We start from the raw sequence: 12124 nt of genomic DNA, 5'->3' as shown, positions 1-12124 counted from the left end.
AAGTGGTAGAGCGCTCGCCTTGAGCTGAAGAGCTGAGGGACAGTGCCCAAGCTCAGAGTTCAAGCCCCATGACTGATCAAAAAAAAAAAAAAAAATTACAAATAGAGGGCTGGGAATGTAGCTTAGTGGTAGAGTGCTTGTCTAACATACATGAAGTACCATATAAACAGAAAAAGCCAGAAGAGGCGCTGTGGCTCAAGTGGTGGAGTGCTAGCCTTGAGCAAAAGAAGCTCAGGGGCAGTGCCCAGGCCCAGAGTTCAAGCCCCAGTACTGGCAGAAAAAAAAATTGCAAATAGAACCAGGCAGCTGTTGGCTCACACCTGTTATCTTGCTAAAATCTGATAAAAGCCTCTTACACAGCAGGAGCCACTAGTGCCTAAGCACTGCTTATTCCTTTTTTTTTTTTCCCTCGCCTGGCCTGGGGCTTGAAGTCAGGACCTAATGCATGCAAGACAAGCACTCTACCACTGAGCCACCTTCCCAGCCCCCAAAAGAGTTCTACTTGCTCCATTTGTTTCCTAGGGAAGGGGCTGCCTTTGTGAGTTCCCGAGTTCTCAGGTGCTTTCCTAACTCATCTGTCATTGAAGAGGATGGTGAAGGACTCCTGAAAGCTGGTTCCATTGCAGGTACTGCTGTGTTGGAAGTCACTTCCATAGAACCTTTTGGAGTCAACCAAACAACCATCACTGGGGTACAGGTAAGTTGAGGGATCTACTCAAATAAAAGGGATACCGGGTGCTAGTGGCTCACACCTGTAATCCCAGCTATTCAGGAGGCTGAGATCTGAGGATCATGTTTGAAGTCAACCCTGGCAGGAAAGTCTGTGAGACTCTTATTACCAATAAATCACTTTAAAAAAGCCAGAAGTAGAACTGTGGCTCAAGTGATAGGGTACTAGCTTTGAGTAAAAGAAGCTCAAGGACAGTGCCAAGGCTCTGATTTCAAGCTCCAGAACCAGCAATAAATAAACAAAATAAGCTGGAGTTACAAAGCTCAGTGATAGATTGATTGCCTAGCATGCACAAGGTCTGATCCCCAGTACACTACAATACAGCACAAATAAAACTAAAAGGAGTGCCAGTAGTTCACATCTGTAATGCTAGCTACTCAGGAGGCTGAGATCTTAGGATCGAGGTTAGAAGCTAGCCCAGGTCGAAAAGTCTTTGAAAGTTTTACCTCTAGTTAACCACCAAAAAAGCCAGAGGTGGAGCTGTGGCTCAAGTAGTAGTGTGCCAGCCTTCAGCAAGATAGCTAAAGGACAGTATCCAGGCCTTGAGTTTAAGCCCCAGTACTAGCACACACACACACACATACACAACCAACTCAAAAAGGAATAAGATGGCTTTTAAGGGACAGGTTTCCTTTGTGTTTTGCTGCTGTTGCTTGGATTTTGTTTTGTTTTGTTTTTCATCCTGGTACTGGGGTTTGATCTCGAGGCCTCATGCACTCATTTGGGTTTTTTGTTTGCTTTTCCGTCGTGTGGTCTGAACTGTGGGCGCTTGTCTCTGAGTTTTCAGCTCAAGGCTAGCACTCTACCACTTGAGCCACAACACCACTTCCGCTTTTTCTGCTTATGTGGTCCTGAGGAATCGAACCCAGGGCCTCATGCATGCAAGACAAGTACTCTACCACTGAGCCACCTTCCCAGCCCCTCATTTGGCTTTTTGGCTCTTGGCTGGTGCTCTATTACTTGAGCCATACCTTACTTCTGGCATTTTGCTAATTAAGTAGTGGTAAGAGTCTCTCAGATTTTTCTTCCTAGACTGTTTTTGAGCCAGGACCCTCAGATCTCAGCTTTCTGAGTAGCTAGTATTTGTAATCCACTTGTTCCAGATCAAATTTATTTATTTATTTATTTTTTGCCAGTCTTGGGGCTTGAACTATGGGCTTGGATGCTGTCCCTAAGCTTTTGTGCTCAAGGCTAGCGCTCTAGCGCTTGAGCCACAGCACCACTACCGGCCTTTTCTGTTTATGTGGTACTGAGGAATTGAACCCAGGGCTTCATGCATGGTAGGCAAGCACTCTACTGCAAAGCTGCATTCCCAGCCCATTTCCTTTGTTAAGAGCTAGAAAGCCACCAGCACCCAGGCCCATAGTAAATCTGATAGTCAACTATTTTCTTCAAAAACTTTCAGGTTCTCTTTACTTCCCAGTTCTAAAAATAGCCAGGATTAGCGGGGCACTGATGGCTCAGCCTATAACCCTAGCTACTCAGGAGGTTGAGATCTGAGGATCATGGTTCAAAGCCAGTCGAGGCAGGAAAGTTCATGAGACTTATCTCCAATTAACCACCTGAAAACTGGAAGTGGCACTGGGGTTCAAGTGGTAGAGCACTTGCCTTGAGCTGAGGAGCTCAGGGACAGCGCCCAAGCCCAGAGTTCAAGCCACCACCACTCCCAAAAAATTAGCCCTGACCAAAAAAAAAAAAAAAAGCCAGGCTCCTGGGACACTAGTGGCTCATGCTTATCTGTAATCTTAGCTACTCAGAAGGCTGAGATCTAAGGATTGTTTTTCTAAGGCAGTCCAGGCAGGAAAATCCATGACACTCTAACCTCCAGTAAACTACTCAGGAAAAGCCAGAAGTGGAGCTATAGCTCTAGTGGTAGAAAGTTAGCCTTGAGAAAAAAATCTTAGGGACAGCACTCAGACCCTGAGTTCAAGGTCCAAGACTATACATAAAAGTAGCTAGTACCAGTAATAAGTAAATAAACATTCCTATGCTGTATCTTTTCACTATGTTATCTTCTACAGAAGAGGAATACTACTCCAATTTATCAGATTATAAATCTTAGAATATGCCAAGAGTTCTTTTCCAATGTACCCTTCTCTGTACTACATTTATCTCCCCCAGGTAGCACCAGTGACATACCTCCGAATGAGCAGCTACCCTAGACTATATACAACCCAAGGAAGGACCCTATCAGCCTTTCCCTTGGGCATGTCTGTCACTTTCGTTGTTCAGTTCTATAATAGCATTGGAGAAAAATTCCACACTCACAATACTCAGCTTTATCTGGCTCTGAACAGGTATGGAAGTAAAAAAAATGCTGTTTCCGCTGTCATAGAAATCTTGCAAGTTAGGCCAGTATTATTTAGAGGCCTCAATAAATTTCTTTCAAACTCCTAACTTGTAATCTAATCTTTATTTCTTCTTTTGAAACAAAAAAATGGGGCGGACCAGGTGGTACATGTCTGTAATCCTAGAACTTAAAAGGCAGATGCAGAAAGACTATGAATCTAAGACCAACCTGGACTACATACATAGCAAGGTTCTGTCTCAAAAAAAAATTGTTTTTAGTGTTACTGGTGAAATCTCAGTTTTCTTCAGAACTGAGTGGCCTTACTGAACATATTAATGTATTAATATACTGACCCGGCCTATACTTGCTTATTCTCTGTTGAAGAATTCTCTCAACTTCTTTTGTTTTGTTTTTTTTTGTGACAGTCTTTCTATATAGTACAAGCCAGTCTTAAACTTACTATGTAGTCCATATTGGCCTAGAACTTGTGTTCTTCCTGCCTCAGCTTCCTGATGAGTGGTACAACTATATACCACCTCCATACCCAGTATAGCTATAATGATGGCACCACGTGTGTGTGTGTGTGTGTGTGTGTGTGTGTGTGTGTGTGTGTGTGTGTGTGTGTGTGTGTGTGTGTGTGTGTGTGTGTGTGTGTGTGTGTGTGTGTGTGTGTGTGTGTGTGTGTGTGTGTGTGTGTGTGTGTGTGTGTGTGTTTTGGTACTAAGGCTTACATTCAAGGTCTGGGCACTGTCCCTGAGCTTTTTTGCCCAAGGCCAGAGTTTTACCACTTGAACCACAGCTCCTCTTCCAGCTTTTTGCTCATTAATTAAAGTCTCACAGACATTCCTGCCAAAATTAGCTTTAAACTGAGATCCTCAGGCTGCAAATGTGGCTTAGTGGTAGAGTGCTTGCTTAGCATGCATGAAGCTCTGGATTCGATTCCTCAGTACTACATACACAGAAAAAGCAGGAAGTGGCACTATGGCTCAAGAGGTAGAGTGCTAGCCTTGAGCAAAAAAAGCTCAGGAAAAGTGCCCAGGCCCTGAGTTCAAGCCCCAAGACTGACCAAAAAAAACAAAATCAAGTCACTCAAGGGTGGCTTGTGGTTCATGCCTGTCATCCTAGCTACTCAGAAGGCTGAAATATTAGTATCATGGTTTGAAGTCAGATGGGGCAGGCAAGTACGTGAAACTCCAATTATCCACCAGAAAACTCAAGTGGCATTGTGGCTCAAAATGGTAAAGGTTATCTGATTCAAAAAAAATTGTGTTAGCCAGGCGCCTATAATCCTTGCTACTCAGGAGGCTGAGATCTGAGGATCACAGTTCAAAGCCAGCCCAGGCAGGAAAGTCTGTGAGACTCTTATCTCCAATAAACCACCAGAAAACCAGAAGTGGTGCTGTGACTCAAGTGGTAGAGTACTATCCTTGAGCTGAAGAGCTGAGGGACAGCACCCAGGCCCAGAGTTCAAGTCCCACAACCAACAACAAAAAATGTACTGGGATCTTCCCAGTACTGTTTCCTATCTATTTTCTCTTTACAGACATTCTTGTTTGTATCTATTTTGCAGTACAGAGGAACTCAGTAGGCTTGTACATACCAGCCAAGCACCCTATCATTGAGCTACAGCTTCAGCCATTCCTGTCAGAAATATCTACCTTTCATGTCTAATTTCAGAGATGACTTGCTGCTTATTGGACCAGGAAACAGGAATTATACTTACATGGCCCAAGCCGTGAACAAAGGGGTGACCCTCGTTGGGCTCTGGGACCGGAGACATCCAGGCATGGCAGATTACATCCCTGTTGCTGTAGAACATGCCATTGAACCAGACACCAATCTTACCTTTGTTGGGGATGTCATCTGCTTCAGTACTCACCTTGTCAACCAGCATGGTCTGTATACTTTCCCCTTCTCAAAACCACAATTCATAGTTTTAAGGACTCAAAGGCAACTAATCCTTAAGAGAATTTTTCTTCTAAATTATCTAAAATCTAGGCCTTGATGAGCAACACTCAATGCTTGTGAGTGTTTAAGTACTTAGTCCTGTTAACTGATAACTGTTTAGTGACTAGACTACTTGTCTCCACAGCCAATTAGAAGTCAGCTAGTTAACTTATCACTACTGAGCACATAGTCCCACTATTATATAAAGCAGATAATATAGGATGTGCTTTCTCCTTCATTCTGCGCTCTTTTTGTTTTATGAGTGTGTGCTGGTACTAGGTCTTGAACTCAGGGCCTCATGCTTGACTTTTTAACTTAAGGTTGACATCAATTACATATTTTGAACTTGAATACACAGGGAGCTGTACTATTGAGCCGCCAACTACTCCAATCCTGGAATAGTTCCCTTGAACGCACTTACTGCTGTGTGTACTCCAGAGCCAATGAGCTTACTTAACCAGCAGTTCCTATGATCATAAATCTCTTATCAGGGGCTGGGAAGGTAGCTCAGTGGTAGAGCGCTTGCCTTGCATGCCCGAGGCCCTGGGTTCGATTCCTCAGCACCACATAAGCAAAAAGAAAAAAGCCGGAAGTGGTGCTGTGGCTCAAGTAGTAGAGTGCTAGCCTTGAGCTGAAGAGCTGAGGGACAGCGCCCAGGCCCAGAGTTCAGACCCCATGACTGGACCCAAAAAATAAATAAATAAATAAATAAATAAATAAATCTCTTATCAGTGAAGCATCTTTACAGTAGCAAGGATGGTCCCTGAGTCTTCCATTCTGGAATTTGAGAGCACATCCCAAATACATATCATTTTGGATGAAGAAGCAAAAGGGCCACAGGTTAGGATCAGTAATCCTGTAGCTGAGTAATCTAACCCATCCTTGGCATTCCTTTGTGACCTTGAGTTCAACTAAAATGAACAAATCTTCCCACCAGCTGTCACTGACTTCCTCCCAGGAACAGTCAATAAGTCAAGACACAGTCGTACTTAGCAGGGTCTCTATGAAACTTAATCATTAAATTTATCCTGAGCTGGGCCTTCAGTGGCTCACACCTATAATCCTAGCTACTCAGATGGCTGAGATATGAGGATCACGGTTCAAAGCCAACCCTGGCAGGAAACTCTGTGAGACTCTTACCTCCAATAAAACACCAGAAAACCTGAAGTGGTGCTGTGGCTCAAGTGGTAGAGCACTAGGCTTGAGCTGAAGAGCTGAGGGACAGTGCCCAGGCCCAGAGTTCAAGCCCCATGACCAACCAAAAAAAAAAAAAAATTGTCCTGAGCTGGGCGTCGGTGGTTCACACCTGTTATCCTAGCAACTCAGGAGGCTGAGATCTGAGGATTACAGTTTGAAGTCAGCCTGGGTAAAAAAGTCCCATGAGACTCTTATCGCCAATAAACTACTCAAAAAAGCCAAAAGTGGGGCTGGGAAGTTGGCTCAGTGGCAGAGTGCTTGCCTCGCATGCATGAGAACCTGGGTTCCATTCCTCAGCACCACAAAAGCAGAAAAAAGCCTGAAGAGGCGCTGTGGCTCAAGTGGTAGGCTAACCTTCAGCTGAAGAGCAGAGCAACAGTGCCCAGGGTCAGAGTTCAGCCCCCATGACCAACAACAACAGAAAAAGCAAAGTGGCACTGTGGCTCAAATGGTAGAACATTAGCTTTGAGCCAAACAGGCCCAGGGACAGTGCTCAGGCCCTAAATCCAAGCCTCAGGACCAGGAAAAAAAAAAAATTAAATCCTCTACATGATCTGTTTTTTTTCCTAGGAACAGTTACATTTTCTAATAAAGTAGCTCTTTTCATGATGCTGAATGTCAGCAGGTAGATTTTTGTCGTCCTGATGCAAACTAACAAGTTGGATGTTCTTGCTGGGAAGAGATCTCTGAGTTCTTGAAAATAATATGGTCTTGGTCTACAGATTTGGAGTTTGAATAAGGTTAGATCCAAGTGCTTTCTCCTGCTTTTCCTAGGTGAGCCTGGGATATGGATGATCTCTGCTGACAGTATTCTACAGACAGACACTGTCACTGGAGTAGGCATAGCCAGGAGCCCAGGAACTGCAACAATTTTTCATGACATCCCAGGAGTAGTGAAAACATACAGAGAGGTATATTTTCAAGTCAAGTATATTGAAGAGGCTAGGGTTACTATTTTCATGTGTTGGGAATATGCACATAGTAAACACATCTTAGGATGTGAAATACATTCACATAACAAATACAAAGCCAGTGAGCAAACTTTATTAGAACATTAACAGTGCTTAGTATTCTTCACCAGAAAAATGACTAATCTGATTTAAGAAATCATTGTGGCTAATGGTTGATATTAGATAGTAGAAGCAAAGGCATACGTCAAAAAACCATCTGGGGGCTGGGAAGGTGGCTCAGTGGTAGAGTGCTTACTTTGCATGCATGAGGCCCTGGGTTCGATTCCTCAGCACCACATAAGCAAAAAGCCAGAAGTGGTGCTGTGGCTCCAGTGGTAGAGCACTAGCCTTGAGCTGAAGAGCTGAGGGACAGCGCCCAGGCCCAGAGTTCAGGCCCCACGACTGGACCCCAAAAAAAAAAAACAAACATCTGGGAGTCTACTGCAGTACTAGAGATGAAATAGGATAGTAGACCAGGAGGGAAGTATGCACAAGGCCCTGGATTGGATCCCCCAACCATACCCATACAGCCACCACCACCACCACCATCAAAGCAAAAAAGTGAAGCTAGGATACTCCGTGTAGTACTTACCTGACTTAGGCAAGGGCCTAGGCTGCATCCCCAGAACATGAGGGCTGGCGACTGCTGACTCAGCCTATAATCCTAGCTACTCACCAGGCTGATATCTGAGGATCACAGTTCAAAGGTAGGCTAGGCAGGAAAGTCCCTGTGAGACTTTTTTTTTGGTCCGGTTGTGGGGCCTGTACTCTGGGCCTGGGCGCTGTCCCTCAGCTCTTCAGCTCAAGGCTAGCGCTCTACTACTTGAGCCACAGCGCCACTTCCGGCTTTTTTTCTTTTTGCTTATGTGGTGCTGAGGAATCGAACCCAGGGCCTCAGGCATGCAAGGCAAGCACTCTACCACTGAGCCACCTTCCCGGCCACCCCTGTGAGACTCTTAGCTCCAATTAACCACTCACTCAGAAACAAAGTGGCACTGTGACTCAAAGTAGAGAGCTATCCTTGAGCACAAAGAGGCTCAGGGACAGCCTGAGTTCAAACCCCACAATTGACAATAATAATAATAATAATAAGCAGGATTAAAAGGTCTTAAGAACTAAGCTATGGGTCACTCCAATATCAAGAGATAAGGAGTTAGTTTTTCTCCTAGAAAAAAACAGGTGTTCTAGAAATCAAGTAAAGACATTTCAAGGAGAAAGGGGTTACCAGCCACCTGACATACTATTGAAAAGTAAGTTGAAAAGAGATAATAACTTTTGCAATATGGAGACTAGTACTGTGAATAGTTTTAGTGGGCTGACAGAAGTAAAAGTTTAGCAACAAAAGAGGACTTAAGAGCCTTCAAGAGACTGGGAAGGTGGCTTAGTGGTAGAGCGCTTGCCTTGCATGCATGAGGCCCTGGGTTCAATTCCTCAACACCACATAAGCAGGAAAAAAAAAAGCCGGAAGTGGCGCTGTGGCTCAAGAGGTAGAGCACTAGCCTTGAGCTGAAGAGCTGAGGGACAGCGCCCAGGCCCAGAGTTCAGGCCCCACGACCGGACCCCCCAAAAAAAAAAGAAAGAAAGAAAAAGAACAGGAGCTTCTGAGTTAAAGCACCAGTACTAGCGTGAACACACACATACAACCTGTGATATCAGGCAGAATACTACCAGTATTTTTTTTAAAAAGCAGTCCTGTGAATTTCAAAATAGATTGAGATTACATGAGGTACCAAGCAACAAAGCTTTATAAACTCGCAGTTGTTTTCAAAGGACACTTTATTGCAGTTATTTTAACTAGGGACTCATGGAAGATGACAGTAGGAATGGATAAGTCTTGACTTTTTTTGTGTGCCAGTAATGGGGCTTGAACTGAACAAAGTTTTGCACTCACACTTTGATTTTTCTCTCAAGGCTAGCACTCTTGCCACTTGAGCTACCTCCACTTCCAGCATTTTGCTAGTTAATTGGGGGCAAGAGTCTCCCCAATTTTTCTGCCTATCTCCAAACTGTGATCCTCATATTTCAGCCTCCTGAGTAGCTAGGATAAAATTTTCTTTCTAGAAAATATTTCTTCCCAGGGCTGGGAAGGTGGCTCAGTGGTAGAGGGCTTGCCTTGCATGCATGAGGTCCTGGGTTCTATTCCTCAGCACCACATAAGCAAAAAGAAAAAAGCCAGAAGTGGAGCTGTGGCTCAAGTGGTAGAGCGCTAGCCTTGAGCGCCCAGGCCCCACGACCGGACCCAAAAAAAAAAAGAAAATATTTCTTCCCAAAAGTAAACAAACTTTGTGGTATTCATATATGTGGTCCTAAGAAAGGTTAGCTCATATGTACTAAACAGATGCTCTGGTTAACATAAGTTATGAGGGGTGGAGAGGAAGGGAACCAAATCTTTTTTTAAAACGTTTTTTTGGTTTTCTGACAGGTAATAGTCAATGCATCATCAAGATTAATGCTTAGTTACGATCTCAAGACTTATCTCACCAATACCCCTAATTCAACTGTATTCAAACTCTTCATCACCACTGGCAGAAATGGTGTCAATCTCAAAGGTCAGGAATCTCTTCATAAGTCTAAATGATTTTCTCCATGTTTCCCTTCTCTCAGTATTTACCTTTTTAGATTAATAATGTAAATGTTTAATTTTAAAATTGAGTACTTTTTTTGTTGTTGTTGGTCACAGGGCATAACTCTGGGCCTGGGCATTTCCCTGAGCTCTTCAGCTCAACGTGAATGCTCTATCACTTGAGCCATAACACCACTTCCAGTTTTCTGGTGGTTACGGATGTTCCTGCCCAGGCGGGCTTTGAATCATGATCCCCAGATCTCAGCCTCCTGAGTAGGATTACGGGCATGAGCCACCAGCATTGGCTGATTACTTCTTGATGAATAAATCACGGAGTGATAAGAGGCCTCAGAAGTTTTTGTGATCCTGGGGATGAAACCCACAGCCTTAAGCATGTTAGGAAAGAGCTTTACCACCAGACAGATTAGGTGGGAGTTTTCTTTTTTTATGCCAGTCCTCGGGCTTGAAATTTGCTGGTTGAAGTTTTGTGAACTGGCTTCAAACTGTGATCCTCTGGATATCAGCCCCTTGAGCAGCTAGGATCACAGGTATGAGATACCGGCCCTTAGCAACAGTTTTTTTGTTTTGTTTTGTTTTTTGTCATCGTGGGGCTTGAACTCTGGGCCTGGGCACTATCCCTGTACTCTTCAGCTCACGGCGAGCAATCTACTGCTTGAGCCACAGCGCTACTTCGCCACTTCTGGTTTTCTAGTGGTTTATTGGAGGTAAGAGTCTCACAGACTTTCCTGCCCGGGCTGGCTTTGAACTGTGATCCTCAGATCTCAGCCTCCTGAGTAGCTAAGATTACAGGCTTGAGCCACCAGTGCCCAGCAGCAGTGGTTATCTTTGTGCCTGTCCTGGAGCTTGAACTCAGGGCCTGAGCATTGTCCCTGAGCTTCTTTTGCTCAAGGCCAGCATATTACCACTTGCTCTGCAGCTCTACTGCCAGTTTACAGACTTTTACAGGCTGGCTTTAAACTGCAATCCTCATATCTTGGCCTCCTGAGTAGCTAGGATTACAGGCAAAGCCACCAGTGTTTGGCAGATCTTCAGGGTTTTTTTTTTTTTTTTTTGCCGGTCGTGGACCTGAACTCTGGGCCTAGGCGCTGTCTCTCAGCTCTTCAGCTCAAGGCAAGCACTCTACCGCTTGAGCCAGTGCCACTTCTGGCTTTTTCTGTTTATGTGGTGCTGAGGAATAGAACCCAGGGCCTCATGCATGCAAGGCAAGCACTTTACCATTGAGCCACCTTCCCAGCCCGGTTTTTTTTTTTTTTGGGGGGGGGGGGCACGGTCATGAGGCCTGAACTCTGGGCCTGGGCGCTGTCCCTCAGCTCTTCAGCTCAAGGCTAGCCCTCTGCCACTTAAGCCATAGCGCCACTTCCAGCTTTTTCTGCTTATGTGGTGCTGAGGAATTGAACCCAGGGCCTCATGCATGCAAGGCAAACACTCTACCTCTGAGCCACCATCCCAGCCTGTTCTTCAGGTTTTAATAGATTTTTAAATACAGAGATGTATTAAGTCCAAGATAAGGCCTAGGAAATCATTTTAAGGCTTTTTTCTAGAGTTGAGATTTTTTGGAGTTTGAGATTTTGCTTAGCATTGGCTTATGTTTTGCTCTTCAGTTGTTATTGCCCTGCTTAATTGGGAGAAAAAAAATTGGATATGGTAGCATATTCCTGTAATCCAGCACTGGGAAGTCCAAGGAAGAAGGATCTCAAGTGGCTCAGATGTGTTGTTCAGACTGTAAGGGAGGCAGAGATCAAAAGGAGAGAGGTTCAATGCCAGACAGAGCAAAAAAGTCTGAGTCCCATCTCAGCCAATAGTTGGGCATTTGTGGCAATGCTATGTAAGAAGTATACGAGGATTGTAGTCCAAGCTAACCTGGGCATAAACTCCAGATCCTATCCCAAAAATAATTAAAACATTAAGGGCAAGAGGCATGGCCAAAGCTTTGTGCTTGTCTAACAAGTACAAGGCACTCAGTTCTAACCCCAGTACTGGGGGAAAAAAACCAAAAAACACTAAAATGAGTCAAATCCAGGCATGGTAACAGATGCCTGCAATACAAGGACCAATTTCCAGCCTGGGCTACCTAGTGGGACCCTATAAAGGGACGGGGGGGAGGGGGGCAGGGCGGGCCACCCTGTATGTGGCAGGGGACAGAACCCTAATAGATTCTGGATCCTATGCTAGGAATTTTTATACATTTTATATCACTTATCTTATTCTGTAGTAATTACCTTCATTCTTAAGGATGAGATAAGAGCATGGTTAGGAGCAAGAACTTGTACAAGGTAGCAATTAACCAGTGGTAGATATGTCTATTTCAAAGTACACTATTGGAAGTACAGATGTGGCTCAAGTAGCAGCATGCCAGCCTTCAGTTAAAAAAAAAAACCTGGTAAGACCGAGGCCTTGAGTTCAAGCTGCAGAGCGCGCGCACACAC

General features: G+C 44.5%; 1 protein-coding gene across 1 annotated transcript in view; it reads left to right on the top strand.

Moving 5' to 3' along the window:
- Nup210l (nucleoporin 210 like) overlaps positions 1-12124 on the top strand; it is a 91147-nt gene that overhangs the window by 72526 nt on the left and 6497 nt on the right. The window contains exons 30-34 of the mRNA XM_070013824.1: positions 523-697; positions 2852-3027; positions 4698-4915; positions 6939-7075; positions 9537-9663. Of these exons, the coding sequence (XP_069869925.1) occupies positions 523-697; positions 2852-3027; positions 4698-4915; positions 6939-7075; positions 9537-9663 (833 nt within the window). The remainder of the gene's footprint in view (positions 1-522; positions 698-2851; positions 3028-4697; positions 4916-6938; positions 7076-9536; positions 9664-12124) is intronic.

This window comes from Dipodomys merriami, unplaced genomic scaffold (genome assembly GCF_024711535.1).
Source record: "Dipodomys merriami isolate MVZ:Mamm:240054 unplaced genomic scaffold, mDipMer1.0.p SCAF_92, whole genome shotgun sequence".
NCBI lineage: Eukaryota > Metazoa > Chordata > Mammalia > Rodentia > Heteromyidae > Dipodomys > Dipodomys merriami.
This window is presented reverse-complemented; position numbering and strand designations above follow the sequence as displayed.